The sequence below is a fragment of the Sceloporus undulatus genome, chromosome 1, assembly GCF_019175285.1.
Source record: "Sceloporus undulatus isolate JIND9_A2432 ecotype Alabama chromosome 1, SceUnd_v1.1, whole genome shotgun sequence".
Lineage (NCBI taxonomy): Eukaryota > Metazoa > Chordata > Lepidosauria > Squamata > Phrynosomatidae > Sceloporus > Sceloporus undulatus.
In genome coordinates this window covers 192,612,172-192,630,536 of record NC_056522.1, presented here as the reverse complement: position 1 = coordinate 192,630,536, position 18,365 = coordinate 192,612,172, and the positions used below count along the sequence as shown (strand labels likewise).

The following is an 18,365-nucleotide window of genomic DNA, read 5'->3' as shown; positions in this document are numbered from 1 at the left end:
TCTTACCTGCACCAATTATTTGGGGGGAGCTGGAGGTGAGATAGGATATAATCACCACACAGCAAATGTGCTGCATTTACTAAGGAGTTTTCTTTTCTCTTCATTCATAAGGCAGATAAGCCAAAAGACCAGAAACAGAGAAAGTGGGCAGCTTTGGTCCTGGCACACCTGGAGGAATTCCCAATTCAGCAAACTTGAACACATCAATAATTAGCTATCAGCAAGATAAAAAGGTAAGCTGTTCTCATTGACCTCTAGGGAAACTCGTGTGTGCTAAATAAATAATAATAAAGAAACCTTGCATAATCTCCATAATTTTTGCTCTCTGCTCCTAGAAATTTTTGTTGCTGTTAGATTCATAACTGGGAATAATTTAAAAAACAAACAGGAATAGAATACTGTGGGTTATTTTGGTCCTTCCAGTACCTATATAAGCTGCTGAAGGGATGTGAATCCTAGGTTAAATTGACTATTACAGTATAGATCAGGTCTGGGAAACTGCAGTGTGTCCAGGGGCCAGTTTTCAACCCTGGAACCATTCAAGGGCCACATGGATTGCCAAACAAACAAAACCCTGAAATTGCTAGAAGTCACTATTGAAAAATGGGTATCTTTGTGTTAAACTGTGGCTGGAGGGGTACAACCTATTTATAATAAATAAATAGCTTTATTGCTTCTCCTTTTGTGCCAAAAAACAAGAGGAGGGGGGGGGGCTCAACAGGTGCAAAAACAATTTTGGTGCCCCAAGACTACACTTTGCCTATGTCTATTATTGGTCTATGTCTATTATCTGATCTACACTGACTAGATCATAAATGGGAAACTTAAGGCTCTTGACCCTCCTCCCTCCTGTCCAGCCAATAATCACTGTGAATACCTGAGAAGTACACTGACAGATATGCTCCTTAGCTGTTTTCAGCACTCACCAGCTGGGCCGGGTGGGGGCAGAATTGGATCTGTGTGTATGTGTGTTTGCATGTGTATATGCATGTGCACAGGCACTTGTATATTTCTGTGCCTTTGCCTATAAATAATAAGAGGAAGGGGGAACCTGGGATTTGTGCCCTACCAGCTCCAGCCATGTTGACTGCTAGAATTTAGCTAGCATGGTAAAATGGCTGATCATTCCTACTAAAAATAACACAAGATCCTACTTCAAAGTTTTCCTGAGTTAAAATGGAAAAGGAGCTAGGATGCCATTAGCCATTCTGTGCATGGAGTTCACAAAAGGAGTTTAACAAATCACATTCAGTAAAGAATATACCACCTGTTCCTGGCAGAGATTCTATGCTTTTTGTATTATATGCCACCTACATTCCAGATTGTGAGCAAGAGATTAAAGGTACATAATTGAAACATTATCCTGAAATATTTTATCCATTAAAAGTCCAAATTATTATAGGTGCTTTATAGCAGATGTCTGTTATACCCTGAAATATCTTTTTGGTAATCTTTTCACAGTCCTTTTATAATTAGTGGGAACATTGTATTTCACTACTTGGCTATGGATCACTGTCACACAAATATGGGTATATGAATTTGGATTTCAGATAATATCATACTTATAGATACAGCCATCACAAAGAGATCTTATCCAGAATTCTAGTAGGAATCCAAAGGCATTATTTTTAAATAAAACTGAAGCCTGGAGAAAAAATATTAGAAAATATTTAATCTAAGACCCTCAATGTCTTTTTACTTTCCTCAGATTTACTGGCTTTTCAATACTAATTGCTTAGCGCAAGGAATTCTACCATTCATTTTGCATTCACAATAAAGAAAGGTTGGTTTTGCTTATGCTTAATAAAAGATGTATTAAATAGTTATCAGAAAGCAACATTTAAATGAAATTTCTCTCTGATATGTGTGTATATTGGGGTGGGAATCAAGCAGCACTCCAGATGTTGTTAGACTACAACTCCCAGTGGTCCTCACCGTTGGCTATGCTGGCTAAGATTACTGAGATTTACACTTCAATAACATCTGGAGGGCCATGCGATTCCAATCCAGTGCACAAACATGATTACTATATTTTATGGGTAATCTTGAACTTCAGACATATTCTACAACAGCCTTACTCAACACAAACTGCCCAGATGTATGCTCTGTTTTCAACCATCCTCAGACAGCATGTTCATTATGTCGATCAAAGTGACAGGAGTTGCAGTCCAACACATCTGGAGGGTATCAGGTTAGAAAAACTAAAGTTCAAAACACACTGCAGAAATAATCCAGTTTGAGACAGCTTTTTTTGCCCTGGCTTAGTGCAAAGGAATTCTGGGAATTGTAGCACCATAGCTCTCTGACAGAGAAGGCTAAATGTCTCACAAAATCACAGTTCCCAGAATTCCCTAACATTGAGCCAGGGCAGTTAAAGCGGTCTCAAACTGCAGTGTGTTTTGAATCTAAGTAATTCTGCAGAAGTGATGAAATTCCAGGAGAAATGCAAACCGTTTTAAGATTTTCTTGGGCACTTCTGTAACTGTCTAGTCAAAAACTTCACAGTTTGTTCCAGGACAGTTACAGAGAGCTGCTGTCTGGCTCTCTCCTGCAACAAAAGAACTCCTGTTTCACTTGGTGGGGTCTGCTGTAAGAAATGCTGGCAGGAGCTTGGTTCTAATACCAAGTAATGAAACTAAGGGAGATGCCTGTTTCCCCCTCTACTGACAAGAATGGTTCCAGGTTAGAACAGAGGAACGATTAGGCCACTCACTTCAACATGGCCATTGAGAGCTGCATGGTGTAACGCGGTTCGACCTCCTCTGTCAGAGACGTTGACACTACTCAGAAGTGGAATGATCACTTCTGCACACTTCACGGCTTTGTTTGCAGCTGTTACATGCAGGGGTGTCTGCCAGTTCTTGTCCCGTGCGTTGACATCGGCTGAATGCTTGATCAATACTTGCACTGCTTCCTACAATGACAGCACAGTAAAATCTTACAAACAAACATTTATTGCAAACTAAAGATTGTGCTTATGAATCTTCAGTTAATGCTGTCTAGTGGCCACGTCTTCCTTCTGCTCTAAGGACAATGAATACTAAGGAGATATTCAGTCATGTAACCCACCCCCCCAGTGCATATTGAGGTAGCTCAGTCTCTTTCTGGGGTCTTTAATTGGTGGAAGTATCTGAATTAAACGAAACAATTATCTAACAAGTGGAAGTAGAATTGCTACTGTCAACACAATATGTTTAGATACGTTCATATTAATTTACTGCATGATCCCAAGCAAATAGATTACTTTGTGGAGCTTACCTCCTGGTCAATAGGCTTTGGACTGCAAATTCAAACACTATATTTATTGGGTTAATCTAAATTCTAAAACAGTCAAATCATGTATTGTATTAATATTGCATCATATCTTAGATTGTTATGCATTGCCCTTAGTACAGAGGTAGATGACATATTAATATTTTCAAATCTAACCCACCTGTTAAGAACAGTTTTCTGTTGAAAGTCAATCTCTAAATGTTTATTTACAACAAAGAATTGATTCTAAAATATGATTTGGGCTGCCCTTTGTGTGAGCATTACAAGTAAAGTAAAATATCACCTTTCTGCATGACCTCTTATGATGTCAATGACATAGAGTGGTTTTGTTTTTTGTTTTTGTCTGTTTTAAAATTACCAAAAAATATCCACTAACTCTTTCAATCTTGCTTTTTATTTCTTTCTTCCACCTGGTTGGTTAATATAAAAGTCATAAGCAGATTTGTTGTTGTGTGCCTTCAAATCATTTTTTTACTTATGGCAACCCTAAAGTGAACCTATCATGATGTTTTCTTCATAAGATTTGTTCAGTTTGATTTGCCACTGCCTGCCTATGAGACAGTGGGTTTCCGTGGCTGAGTGGAGATTCGAACCCCAGTCTCCCAGACTCCCAGTCTGATGTTCAAGCCATTACACCACATTAGCTCTCTCACAAGTAGATACTATGGCCCCAAATCCAATTGCTAGTCCCTAATTAGAGCAAGCTTACTGAAGCAATGGCTTAACATTAGTCAATACCAAGTGTTGATTTATATAATGAATGAGCAAACCAATTCAGTTGGATTTAGCCTTTGGAAGACATGGAGGGGAGTATGGATTGATCATTAGGTTTATTTTCTTGGAAATTTTATAATTTCACCTCCTCTAGCAATGCTAATCAATAGCAACTGCATCCAATATGTACAAATTCTTTGGCTTACCCATTATAATAACAGTTTGCCAGTGGTGAAAATCCATGACTTACATTTATCAAAAAGTGCTAATTACTGAGACACAGGGATGCAAGTGAAGATCAGTCACCTCTTCCATTGAAGAGAAAGATGGTTGGAGAGTGAAGAGACAAAGAATTGTAAGGAGAGCCTGTCTTCCACAATAATTCAGTGCCTTCAAGTCACTTCTGATTTATAGTGACCCTAAGGTGAACCTAGCATGGGATTTTCTTGGCAAGTTTTGTTCAGAGCCTTTATCAGAGGCTGAGATAGTGTGACTTGCCCATGGTCACCTGGTGGTTTTCCACTGCTGAGCAGGGATTCAAATCGTGGTCTCCAGAGTCATATTCCAACATTCAAACCACGATATCTTACAGCAGCCTCTGCTGGAAGATAATCTTTTATCCCAGAATGTTTTTAACACAGTGTTGATCTGGGGCAATTTGAGCAAGAAAATGGTGGCCTTTACTAGATACTGGTATCCATCCTCCCCCGAAGGAATACTGTAGAAAGACAGAATATCTGGGACTTTATCTAGGGTGTGTGTGGATTGAAAGCCAGGGAAAGCTACAGAAGATGCCATGCTGAAACTACCATCAAAAAAACAAGGAATATTCCCATCTCCCTCTTGTACACCTCTCTGCATCTGTTTCACAATATATTAAAATTGACTGGGGTCATCCCTATTCAGTTCAACCTTGCAGTCATTCTGAAACAAATGCACACACCTGAAATAAAGAAAAAACAAAACAAAGATGAAGCTGAAACCCTTGTGGCCCACATTTCTACTCAGTTGCAAAATTCATGCAGCAGTATGTGTGACTGACATTTTTATAATGTACACCCACTGACAGAGAAAATAAGACAGAAAAAGGAACCAACCCACTCTTAGAATACTGAAATAACATTCTGTTCACAAGGAAGCAAATTCACCTTTTCAACTCATGCCCTACATAATATAAGTTTATTATGCATGTATCTGAATCCCCAGTGTGTCTCCTTATCATTTTCAACCAGCATAATTTTCATGATAAACGGAGATGTCTGTTGAATTCTGTCTCTGTAAACATCTCCGTTCGCCCCATTTTCAGATGATGCAAACATTTTGTAGGTTTCCACTTTCTCATCTCTTCAAGGTGGACTAGTTTTTACGTAACATGGACATCACTCAACCTATGACCATTTAATCCCATTTGGCAGGCGATATTTTAAATGACTCAATTGCCAACGAAAAGAAAAACAATGTTCCACACATCTCCGTCTTCTTCCGTATGCCCAATAATACACCTGATATGGCATTTTTGCACAGTGAACTTTCCTCTCCTACAACTGTGTGTCAGTGAAATGGAATTGTGGTGAAGAAGTCTCATTGTCATGTCCTGCATCTAACCTTCTTAAATGCTGTTAGAGAGAAGAGGCAGAGGTCACTGACCTACTGGACCATTGCCTTTAGTAGAAGAGTAGAGACAGTCCATAAGGTGTAATATGCATTTCCAAAGTGAAGTAGTATCCAATCAGTGAGAGCAGGTTTTATCTCTCTCAGGCAACAAAGGCTGCATGTGATTAAAGGGGCCTCCAGACTTTTCCTGGAAGTAATGTGCCTATACCATCCCATCTTCTACACACTTTCTCCTGCAGACATCCAAACATGATACAAGGACAACTGGAATGAAGAGCTGTGCAGCCTTGAGAGTGAGACCTGTAGCATGACCTCACTACCTCTTTAACATCATGGACATCCTTCACTCACAAGAGGCTATGCTGTTTGTAGCAGTACTGCTAGTAGGGTCTCCCATATCAGATGGGTTTTTGCTGAGGAGCAGACTAAGGCGCGTTACAGACCGCCGGATTGCAACGGTCTGCTGGCACCGCCGCTTGCACCATCCGGGAGCCGCAGCCTTTAAACGGTGCAGCTCCTGGACGCTGCCATGAAGGAGCGCGGAAATCGCGCTCCTTCTCAGGCCCTGGAAGAGGCGCCGCAAAGCCCAAGGGGCGCATTTGCGTCGTCATTTCCGGGGCGACATGTGCGGACACAACGTGTCCAGCACGTAAAGATGGCGGTGCCCGTGTGTATAGGGTGCTGCCATCTTTACACCCCCGTCACGTGCTAGGAGTGAGGCCGGTATGGATGCTAGGTCCTCGGCTTACCCTTAGCACGTGATGGGGGCGTATTAAAGGCCCGTCTATAATGCGCCTAAATGTGCCAAACAGCTATCAGGCAGTTGAAAGAGGACCTCTCAGAGACAAAGGTAATGGTACCATAGCTAACATTTGTTAGTACAGTAGTGCAGAGAAGGAGGCAATATAAACTCCTTTTAAATGTCTTTTTCCATTCAATCCAAAATGGGAAAAAAAGACAGTGTCAGAAGATGAAACTCCTAGGTCAAAAGGCACTCAATGTGCTCCTGGAAAAGAGCAGAAGACAAATAATGCTGTGGCTAATTACTTAATTGAACTGAAGTCAAAAAGACATTCAGCTGCTGACATGCTCAGAGGTGAAAGGAAAGTTGCACAATATCTATTATAGGAACATGGAATGTGTGAAGCATGAATCAAGGGAATTTTGATCTGTCCACTGAGGCTTCGCTGCATCCACACTGCAGAAATAATCCAGTTTGACAGCACTTTAACTGACATGGCTCAATGGTATAGAATTCTGGGAATTGTATTTTGTTGTGGCACCAAAGCTCTCTGACAGAAAAGGCTAGATGTCTCACAAAACTACAATTCCTAGAATTTCATTGCATTGAGCATGGCAGTTAAAGTAGTGTCAGACTGGATTATTTCTGCAGTGCAGATGCAGTCATAGTAAAACCAGAAATGAAACATGTGAACCTTGCAATACTTTGGGTGAGTGAGCAAATGTTGCCAGGAATTGACATTTTGAGTCAAATAATTGCAGTGTTTTGCTCAGGAAATGAAAATCTAAGAACAAATGGGGTGGGGTTAATTGTGAGGAGAAATGTAAAACCAGCAAAGTAATATCAATGAGATTTCAGGGAAAACATATAAACATAACCATAATTCCAAAGATACAGAGGCAGAAAAAGAAGAAAAGGAAAAATTATGTGATGAAGTCAAGGCGGAAATTGATAAGACATCAAAATAGGACTTCTTGTTAATCACAGGAAACTGGAATACAAAAGTAGGAAACAGACCAGAATCAAAGGCTGTAGGAAAATTTGGATCAAGAAATGATGCAGGAGAATGACTGGTCCAATTTTGTGGGGCCAACAATTGGTTCATCACAAACACATGCTTCAAGCAACTATAGCAGTGATGGTGAACCTTTTAGAAGCCGAGTGCCCAAATTGCAACCCAAAACCCACTTATTTATATTGCAAAGTACCGTGTCCCTCTGGCTTTCCAGTAACTTACTCTGGCAAACTCTGTGCTGGGTCGACGACAAATGTGCCCACAGAGAGAGCTCTGAGTGCCACCTCTGGCACGCATGTCATAGGCTCGCCATCACTGAACTATAGTGAGCCCGCGCCATACGAAAGCTCTTTATAAGCAGCTTCCAGCTTACACGGAAGCTGCTGGGAGACTGAGAGAATGGCGCATGCGCCTATAGTGTGTGCACACGGCCGCGCAGCGAGCACAAGCCCCATTATATATAATGGGGCTTGAGCATACATGTTTTTTGCTTTACACGGGGGTCTGGAATAGATCCCCCACGTAAGGCAAGGGGGAACTGTATATACGTGCACATCCCCTGATGGTCAACAGAGAAATCAAATGGACTACATAACTGGAAACAGCTGATGGAGAAGCTCCCATTCTGTCTGCAAAAACAAGACCAGAAGCAGATTGTGGCACAAACCATGAAATGTTAATATCAAACATTAGAGCAAGGCTGAAGAAGAATACTAAACCAACCATAATGTCAAAATACAACCTGAAAGACATCCCTGTAGAATTTAAAGATAATGTAAAAAATATATTTGCACTATTAAACCAAATTGATGGAAACAGAACAATTCTGGACTGAATTCTGAGATTGCTAAAAAGGAATCCAAAAGGCCAGTATATGCAGCCAAAAAGAAAGTGAAGCCTCAATAGACAGACAAACCCTTCAAGCATTTAGGACAGAAGAGAAGCAAAAGTGGAAGGGAACAGAAATAGAGTCAGAACCCTGAATGCAACTGTTTGACAACTTGTGCACAGAGACAAGGAGATCTAATATAATAATCAATGCAAAGCAATAGAAGATGACAACACAAAAGAAGGAACAAAAGACCTCTTCCACAAGATGCAAGAAATCAAAGAAATCTTCATTCTCTGAAGATGGCAGCCATAGATGCTGGCGAAACGTCAGGAAGAAACTTTTCTGGAACATGGTCACATAGCCCGAAAAACACAAAAAAACCTATAAATCAAAGGGGAATTTAAACCAAGAATGGGGATGCAATACTACCAGCAGTGGATCAAGTAGAAATAAAAAGATTATGGAAGAAATACACAGAAGAACTATATGAAAGAGATGAAAGGATGACAGATTCATTTAAGGAAGAACCATTGAAGACGAACCTACAATTTTAGCAAGTGAAGTGGAAGCTGTTTTCAGAGCACTTGGAAGAAATAAGTCACCAAAAACAGATGGCATATCAACAGAACCGCTTCAAATTACAGAAACAGAATCCACTCAAGTTCTAACTAAAATCTGCCATTGAATATAGAAAACAAAAAGAGTAGCCCACAGATTGGAAACATCCAATATAGATTCCAATCCCTAAGAAAGGGGACACCAGAGATTGCAGTAACCACAGGACCACTGTAATGATCTCCCATGCAAGCAAACAATGCTCTAATTTCTACAACAAAGCCTTCTACCAAAGAAAATCAAAGAAATCAGAAGATGCCTAGGGCAGAAGAAGACTAGTGGAAGGGCCGCTATGAAAGAACTGGAGAAGATATATAACTGAATATTAAAGTTAGGACAGCTCATGCCATCATATTTCGGTATCCACAGTGTGTCCTGGAACCAAACCCCAGAGGATACCAAGGGCCCACTGTAATAATGATGTGCTGTAAAGCAATGCTTCTTAAGATGTGTGATGTGGGGATTGGAAATTTCTCCCCCTCACAGCATTCCATAGACCACTATCATATCTGTGCCCATTGGCTCCAACTCTTTCTTTCCTGGGAATTCCCCAGGGACTGACAGTAGATGTCTTGAGACCATCACTTTTGAGTCACACTATTGTAAAGGACAACAACGGCAACAACAAAAACAGCTGCACATATTGTGAACTCTAGGCCACTACTTTAGGGTTTAACATCAAAAGGTTGACACTTAAGAGAGATGGAGAGATTACAAGCCATCTAGTCAATCAAAATGTCACATTCAATCAAAATCACCAGCTCTGAAATATGAAACAAACCCAACTGATTGCAATGCTATTTGGTAATGATCACAGCTGTACCGCTTTGCTTTTTTATAGTTTGATGTGTAACATTTATTATTATGCTGCCTTTACTATTAAAGAGGAGGCATTCCTTACACTTTACCCACACAAACACAAACACACATACAGTGTTTTATTTCTTTCCTAGCATTTGCATTCTATTAGAGATTTCTTTTGGTGAACTTGTGCTAGAAGTTAGCAGCTGGGAAACTCTAATAGCAGCCAAACAATAGTTCAGTTCAGAAATGAGCTCCAAGGGTTCATGCCTCCAGGCTTGGCAAGCACTCAAATTGTTGCAAAGGCAAATCCATCAATCTCTGGAGAAAAGCCAAGCTTGCAATTTCTTCTTCTTCTTCTTTTTATAAAAGACAGCTCCTCTCAGCAGCCAGTTCACTGGCATACATTGTGTTGACTCAGTGTTTTGAGTGATGCAAAACCAAATAAAAATGGAAACTTAAAATGGGATGACAGTACTGATGACAATTCAGTCAGCCTGATTGTTTTGTGTTTCCCTCACTAGATTCTGTATTTGAGACAAGTGTGGGAGATGAGAATGTCTATATTCTGGAATCTTCTGACAAAACAAATAAAACAGAGAAATAGATTCATAGTATCTTAGAAGATAAAAAGGGGAATATTCTCTTGATCTTTTCCATGTATACATTCTCAGCAAGAACACACATTAGCAGCTAGCGCAAGTGCAAACTGTTCCATTACATTACACTATTTTCCACTAGCGTGGGAAATAATGGGTTGGGATGGGTGGATTCCCAATACCAAAACACTTTAAAATAGAATTTCTCACTTTCTTGAATGTGGGAAAAGCTATTTTGGAGTGATTTGGGATTGGGAACCCACCCATCCCAACCCCCTTATGATGCAACTGCAGCAACAACATATTTGTTAAGAGAGTGCAGCCACAAAAACAGGTTGCCCCGAAGGCATTTCTTCGGTTGGCACTCAAATTGATAGCTTTCAAAAACACTAATGAGAGAGAGCTTCCTTGGGAATTTCAGTTAGGAGGTGGGACATATATACATCCGACACATCAAGCCTGTGTGCAGATATACAGTGGTACCCCGGGTTACGAAATTAATTCGTTCCCGGCGCCATTCGTTAACCCGAAAGCATTCGCAAGCCCGAAGCCCCATAGCGCTAATAGCGAAAGCTGCGATTTCGTGGGGAAAAGCGCCGAAAAGCACCAAAAAATTTCGTAACCGAAAATAAACCTTAGACCCGGAACAGTTTTTTTTAATGATTTTTTTTCGTAACCCGGAAATTTCGTAAGGCGGCGCATTCGATCCCGGGGTAACACTGTATATGCCTCAATAATAAAAGACACAGGGATGAGGTTCCAGCCTGAGCAAAAGGAATGTGTAGGTGAGGACTTCTTTCACAAGTAGGTGGTTTCTTGTATTGAATCCTGAATAAGAGCTCCAGTTAACAACAAGATAACTTTTTCCTCTCCAGCAACACACTGCATCTCAAGAGCAACCCTAAATCTGCTGCATGACGTTAATCAGTTTTGGAGATCTCTGCAGCAACAACATATTTGTTTTGTCTCATGTACATTGAGGAGGCACAGAATATTTTCTCAATTATCACTAAAAGCATCTAATCTAATCCACTGTCCTGCCCCACCTACTAAGGTGGAAAACTACAACGCCAAGGCCTCCTGGTTTCTCAAGTTCTATTTGAACACACAAAGAACTGAGAGGCAACTGCTTGGGAGGCATAATTTCTGAAAAGACTTAAAACTATTTCAGACCAGAAACCCACTTAATGGTTACCCAAATCTGCTTTCCTTTCTGTTATGCTTTTGGTCATCACTTTTGTCATCTTGAGGAACTTGAGGAACTACAGACAGTACTGCTAGCTTTCCAGACTGGATATGTGAAAGAATGCAAATTGCTTTACTCAAAGCTCAAACATCTATGTGGAGAGGGACTAATAAACTGCTCAACCATCCCCCAACCTTCCCAAGTTGAACTTCTCACAAGAATCTGAAAGGAGATTATAACACTTATGGCCCTGCAAACAATCAGGAATCTGGTGAGGGACTGTACTGATGCCCAGCTGATCTTCCTTCCAGATCATCCTGCTCAACCAGGCCCCATACAGACAGCCAAAATAAAGCCACTTCGGGTCACTTTGGAGTATGCTCTTTAAATGATGCATGCGTACTAAGAGTCGGAAGTTGCGCACAAGCTGCGCTCCAGTCCTTAGGACTTGATCGTGGCTTTAGTGCGAGATTCCAGATCTAGTATGCATACATCATTTAAAGAGGCATACCTCCAAAGTGACCCGAAGTGGCTTTATTTTGGCCTGTCTGTATGGGGCCCAAGATAGTTTATTGGGGGGATCTGGTGTCAGTGGGGCACTGAGTTTAGAAAGAGTTTATCCACAATATAGGTTTAGTATCCAGGGAAGCTCTTTTAATGTCTGAAGTAAAGAGCCAAGGGAAGAAAAGAAGCCAACACACATGGTCTGCCACACTTCAGCCTCTTGAATGCTGTTTAAGGACTGATGTGTAGAACTCTTTAATGATGCTGAGTACTTTGCCACAAATAAAAAAAATCACAATCAAAAATGCATGTTCCACAATGTTTTCCCTCCTCATTTATTTTTTTTGTTTTTTAAGGGAAAAAATTGGTAGGTTGAGAGTCAAAGCAGAGAAAGTGTGAACAAGTTCTTTCTTCTCGCCTTAACTCCTCCTACAAAAAGCTATACTCATTAGGGAAAGATAGGGGGTTCTTACATCTTGCCTATGAAACAGAATCTATATGGGCAGATCAGTTTTTCACAGGCTTCTGGTTGTCACCAAGCACTGGACTGTATATTCAAAAGTTTTAAGATCCTGGGGGGTGGGCTTTCTCTTGGTCACTCCACCATCACAGGCATGTTTGGTGAGGACACAGGAAAGGGCCTTCTGGAGGCTAGGTTAATCCCCTCTCTGCTTTTTTTCCACCAGCAGGCAAAGACCTTTGTGTTTATCCAATCCTTTGACTGTTAACTAGTTATTGCAGATTTTTAATTGGGGTGTGTTGTATTTTATCATTATAATTGTGTTTCAACTACCTTTTAAACTATTTTTGAATTATGTTTTCAATATTGTTTTTGTTTAGTTGTTTTTAATTTTTATATTATTCATTTTTGAAACTGTGTTTTGTTTTAACTAATATTGTGAGCCACCTTGGGTCTGGTATCATGAGATAGTTAGGATAAAATTAAATTATATTTGAGCTAAACAGCAAGAGAGAGAAAATATGAGCTGTCTTGTCCTCCCCATCCTTTATCTACCGCCAATACTTTAATTTTGCCCTTTTCTAAAAGAAATAGGTGGGGGAGGGCTCACACAAATCTGGGTAACTGTTTGAATCTAAAGGAGGTATTTCTCATTTTTCATTTACAAACATAAAATTGCAGGGGAGACAGAATTTAGAAGGGAGTTTATGTTCAGTCTTTCATCAGCTGTCTCAAGTTCACTTCAGAAATTGAGGTGCAAATTCTTCAGGATTTACTCCATTGCTGGACATGCAGCACCTGCTGCTCCCCAAAAGAAAACAACAGTCAGAACTTCAATCCCCTACATAGCTGGTCTGCCAATATCCCACTGATGTTCATGGCATTTAAAGTAGTTTAATACTGGAGACTAATCATAGGGGTATCTTTCTGCTTACCCAGCATTGGAGAGAGAAAACATGAGAGAGCCACTGTGGCTCCAGCTATGTACAAAGTTTGACCAAAAAATTCTGCTGCATAAATCGGACAAGAAGGTGCCCACCCACAATTCCACCTACAGAGGCTGACTTGCAATGGAATCTATGTGGAATGGGGTACACCTATCACATCTCAGAACAAAAAGGGCTGCATCCACACTGAAGAAATAATCCACTTTGACTCCACTTCAACTGTCATGGCTCAATGCTATGGCAAAGCTGGGAATCATAGTTTTGTGAGATCTTGAGCCATCTCTGTCAGAGAACTCTGGTGCCACAACAAACTACAATTTCCAAAATTCCATAGCACTGGCCGTGGCAGTTAAAGTAGTGTCAATCTGGATTATTTCTGCAGTGTGGATGCAACCAGGGTAGCATAGAGAGATAGAGATTGCAGAGGAGCCACATACCACCTATATACACACAACTCATGATTTCTAATTCTTTGCCACCACCTTCTACTTCCTCCTCAGCATCTGTCCCACTCTGCCTAATAGTAGGAACAACTTGATGCAGCATTTATCCTAGTACCATCCTTGTGAAACAGAGCTTTGCAGAATTTTATAGTGCTCATAAAACCAGTTAGATGGGAGAAATTGGGACAAAAGGAAAAAAATGTGAGTATGCAAAAACTAGCACTATCTGAGAAAGGGCTGCTTGCCTCCACCCCTAACTGTGCACAGGATTGCAGCCTAAATCAGCAGATCTCTAGGGAATGTCCCATTTCTGTCAAGGTTATTCCAGTGTCTTGTTATCTACCATGAACTGTTTCCTGCTACGCTACAAATCAAGTGTCACATTAGGGAAGATCCTCTGCCAGGATGTTGGAAGGCAGCAGTGGCTGATTATTCCTGCTTCAGTTAAAAATAAAATTGCTTTCAGCAAAATCTATACTCTTCCTTCCTACGAACATTACCTCTGGATGCCTGATCAGCTAATATGAAAAAAAGCATTATATGTGACAAATTCTATTTATAATTAGTGATCAGCAGATGCCCAAGAGGTCTACCTCACTTAAGTGTGAAAGTGAAACATTAACAATATGCTTACAACATAGGCCCACAATTAAAGGATAATTAATTAGCAGATGGAAGCAGCCAAAGATAGCACCTATTCTGTTCCAGAAGCAGGTGAAATTTGGACCTGTTGATGCCACCTCTTTCTTTGCCCATGATTATAGGCATTAATTGTTCCCTATGTGCAGGGATTTCTGTTTTTGTGGGCTTTTGAACAAAACTGTCTGGGATCTCTAGCATGGGACAAGTCTCGTACAGAAGGGGTACATGAATCCCTATAAGGGACTAGTGACTGGCTCTTTTCCGTGTACGTACAGCAGAGCCATGGGAGTGGGGAAAGAATGGGGACAAAGGTGTAGGGCAGCTGGAGGCTGCCACAATTGTGTCAGGAAAGAGTAAGCAGAACAGTGGCTGGGAGGTGTGCCACACTACAGGGGCAACAGCACTGTTGAAAACACAGAGCTTGGAAGTATCTTGTCCTTGTGATTCCATGGGACCACAATGCTAAGGCTGCATCCACACTGGAGAATTAATGCAGTCTGACACCACTTTAAGTGTCCTGACTCAACATTATGGAATTCTGCAAACTAGTTTTGTGAGACATTTAGCCTTCTCTGTCAAAGAGCTCTGGTGCCACAAAAAACTATAATCCCCAGAATTCTATTACATTGAGCCATGGTAGTTATGGCAGAATTAACTGCATTTATTCTTTAATGCATATGTAGCTAACTGCTTTGGGAGGAGTTGGAACTGTAATTGCAAATAATTGCTTTTTATAAGCTGACTTTCCATACTGGGCAAAAATACCTTTCATCGCACAAATATCTCTCAAGAGGTTTTTCAAAGCACACGAAGGCTTCTGACTGTGCTTTAAAATGAAGGGAGGGAGGGCCAGGGAGTACATTCACCTGATGGCTATACCTATGGATATATTAAGAAACAGAAAGTAATATAGTTCTCCAGTGTCTTTGATCCTCCTCTCTCTATATCTGAGATCCCAGGGTAAGCAGAATAAAAGAAACCAACTGGCCTTGGCTGAGCCATTAGAGACTCTGACCTTCATGTTTTAACATTCTCTGTTCCTCTGGTCCCATGTCCAAGTATATAGAATAAATATGTTCTTTTTTTTGGTATGGATTTTTATGGATTGTTAATCAATTATAGAGGCAATCCAGACATCATTTTCATCCCATTTTGTCTCTTGTGTTTTCTGTAAAATCTTTGGTCCAGGCTTTCTGGAAGACTTCTCTCTCTATATGAGCCTACTCATGTTTTAAGATCTTTGAGGGAGGGCTTTCTCTTGGCCGTGCCACTATCATAGATACAATTGGTGAGGACCTGGGGAAAAATCCTTCTTTGTGGCTGCTCCCAGGCTATGAAACTCTCTGCCAAAGGAGGCTTGGTTGGCTCCCTCCTTGCTCTCTTTTTGCCAGCAGGCAAAGACCTTCTTCTTTTAAAAGGTCTAACTTTTAGTTGGTTGGGATAGTACAGTTAGTGTGCTGGTTCTTAATATGTAAGAGATTTTAATATACTTTTAACTGTTTTTAACTAATGTTTTAAAGTCGATTTTAATGCTTTTTGAATGTTTGTATCTCAGATATTTCAGCTATATTATTTTAATGCCATGTTCCCCAAACTTTGGTCTTCCAGATGTTTTTGATTTCAGCTTCCAGAAATCCTGATTGTTGGCCAAACCGGATAGGGCTTCTGGGAACTGAAGTCCAAAACACCTGGAGGGCCAAAGTTTGGAAAACGCTGTTTTAATGTATTCTGTAAGTCACTTTGTCCCACATGGGAGAAAAGCAAGATGAAAATTAAATAAATAAATAAATAATAAAATAAAATAAACCATTCCATCTTTTTAAAGACATGATTTGTGTTGACTTTTCTGTCTTGTAACATGACTTCAGCAATAGCCATCCACAAGTGGATTGGCAAAATGATATTGATCCATGGGGCAAATGTTGATATCTATGAGAAGGATCAGATGAGACATCTGGCAGCCTGGGGGAAATGACAAGATGGAGATGCTTCCACTTCCATTCAATATACAAAGACCAGCAGTACAAGGAGCTCTGAAAAGGTATCAAGCATCTTCTGCCACAACTGAGAGCCACAAGCAAGTCTGAGAAATGCAGGAAATGCCCATGAAGTAGGAACAGCTCTGTCCTCCAAAGACAAGAAAAGCTCAGGAGGAACAGCTGTGGATTACAGATTCTGCGAAGAACTGTCCTAAAAAACAACATTTCCAAACCCAGCTGAAAACATGTATACTAGTAGTGTCATACTGGCTTTCCTCAGCATCATCTTACCTTCAGTTTTGATCCCTTCCTTTACATTCAGAACATCTGCCTACCATTTTTACCCTGAATGCCAATTTTTCCCACTCGATACCTTCTAAGGCCAAGTGGGATTTATTGCCTTGTCCATAGCACTACAGGACATCTCTCTTACTCCAAGACTGCACTCACCTATCCTGAATAACAATTTCAGGTATCCATGTTAATAATGACTAGGAAGGGCTCTATGGAGCCTGGTCAATGGAATACAAAGTGCATGTTTATTTACACTGTTGTTCACAACACAAATGATCCATTGCTGGCTTTTCAGGGCAATCAAATTGCCCATTTATCTGTGTTGCAATGAAGGATGATCTAGAGATCAATGTACACAACACAATCAATATTAGCCACACAAACAAAATAGGAGAAGTCTGCTGTGTTTCTTGTTAAAACACCAGCAGACTAATGTAAAGAAGCCTACATAAAAGACAGCCTTAAATGAATGCAGCATTCTACTCCCAGAGCTTGGAAATGTCACGGGTGTGGTTTGGACTACAACTTGGTCATGGTAACCGGGGCATTGTGGGAGTTAGAGTATGAAAAAGCAACTTTTCCAAGATCTACCTGCTACCCACAGCCTGTGACCATCAAACATCTTGACAGGCTTTCTTCTTGATAAGACAGGAACAAAACAATATTTACTGACACTTTATGAAGCTACAACACATAGCTATAGCTATTGGGTTGAGTTTTCCTGAGTTGCACAGATCACAGGTGGCAGAATCAAACTTGGGGGATCTACTTTGTTTTAACTAAAACCTTAAGTCTTCCAACCTCTGGTTGGTGTATATGTAATAGAATTAAATAGAATTATAAGAGTCTATGCCTAGGGAACTACTTTGCATATCAGATCTGAATGATGTCCACAGCCCTTCCTTCCACACCAAAACTTGTTCTGGGTCAAAAACGCAGAAATAATCCAGTTTGAGACTGCTTTAACTGCCCTGGCTCAGTGCTAGGAAATCTTGGGAATTGTAGTTCATTGTGGCCCCAGAGGTCTGACAGAGAAGGCTAAATGACTCACAAAACTACAGTTCCAAGAATCCCCTATCATTGAGCCAAGGCAGTTAAAGCAGTCTCAAACTGGATTATTTCTGCAGTGGATCTCTGTATGCTTTTTTCATTTTCAGCAGTATAACATGTGTGTGCCACTTTAATGCTACTGTTGCTAAAATCGGGGCTCAGAAATCCTTGTCGATCAACAGCAAATCATCCAGAGTTCTACCAGGCTCCATCTTCTGTCTGTTCCTAAAATACACCAGACAAGCCTTGAGAACATCAAGGCAGGGGCAGTTTGAGTTTTAAAATAATGTGTAAAAATTTCTCAAAGAATGAAGAGAATGGAGGACCTTGATGGCCTCAAAATGGCTGAGGGGGATTGCATGTAGACAATAAGCTGGAGTCACATGGAATCCAAACTAGGGTTGCCAGCTTGAAAATTGGAGAGGGCTCCTGAATCTTTCAGGGTTGTAGAGAAGAGGGAATTTCAGCAGATTTTACTAGTCACACAACCAGGTAACAAAGAACACCTGGTGAAATTCCCTCATCTATAAAATACTTAAAGGTACAGGAGCCCTCTCCAGTTTTCACACTGGCAACACTTGTCTAAACTCTTCTCCCCTGCCCTAACCCCTGTCTTTTATGTTTATAACTTAGAGAGGCTTCTAGGTTAGTGGTT

The 18,365-nt window shown here is 40.6% G+C and overlaps 2 protein-coding genes across 16 annotated transcripts in view; one reads left to right on the top strand and one right to left on the bottom strand.

Annotated features, from left to right (window-relative positions):
- LOC121919574 (coiled-coil domain-containing protein 150-like) overlaps window positions 1-18,365 on the top strand; it is a 475,343-nt gene that overhangs the window by 295,712 nt on the left and 161,266 nt on the right. The window lies entirely within an intron of this gene.
- ANKRD44 (ankyrin repeat domain 44) overlaps window positions 1-18,365 on the bottom strand; it is a 188,760-nt gene that overhangs the window by 82,797 nt on the left and 87,598 nt on the right. For all 13 annotated transcript variants that reach the window (XR_006101511.1, XR_006101510.1, XM_042446280.1 and 10 more), the window contains exon 5: window positions 2,714-2,914. Coding sequence is in view for 11 of the 13 variants with exons in the window: in XM_042446280.1 (XP_042302214.1) it covers window positions 2,714-2,914 (201 nt within the window). In the remaining 2 variants the exon portion in view is untranslated. The remainder of the gene's footprint in view (window positions 1-2,713; window positions 2,915-18,365) is intronic.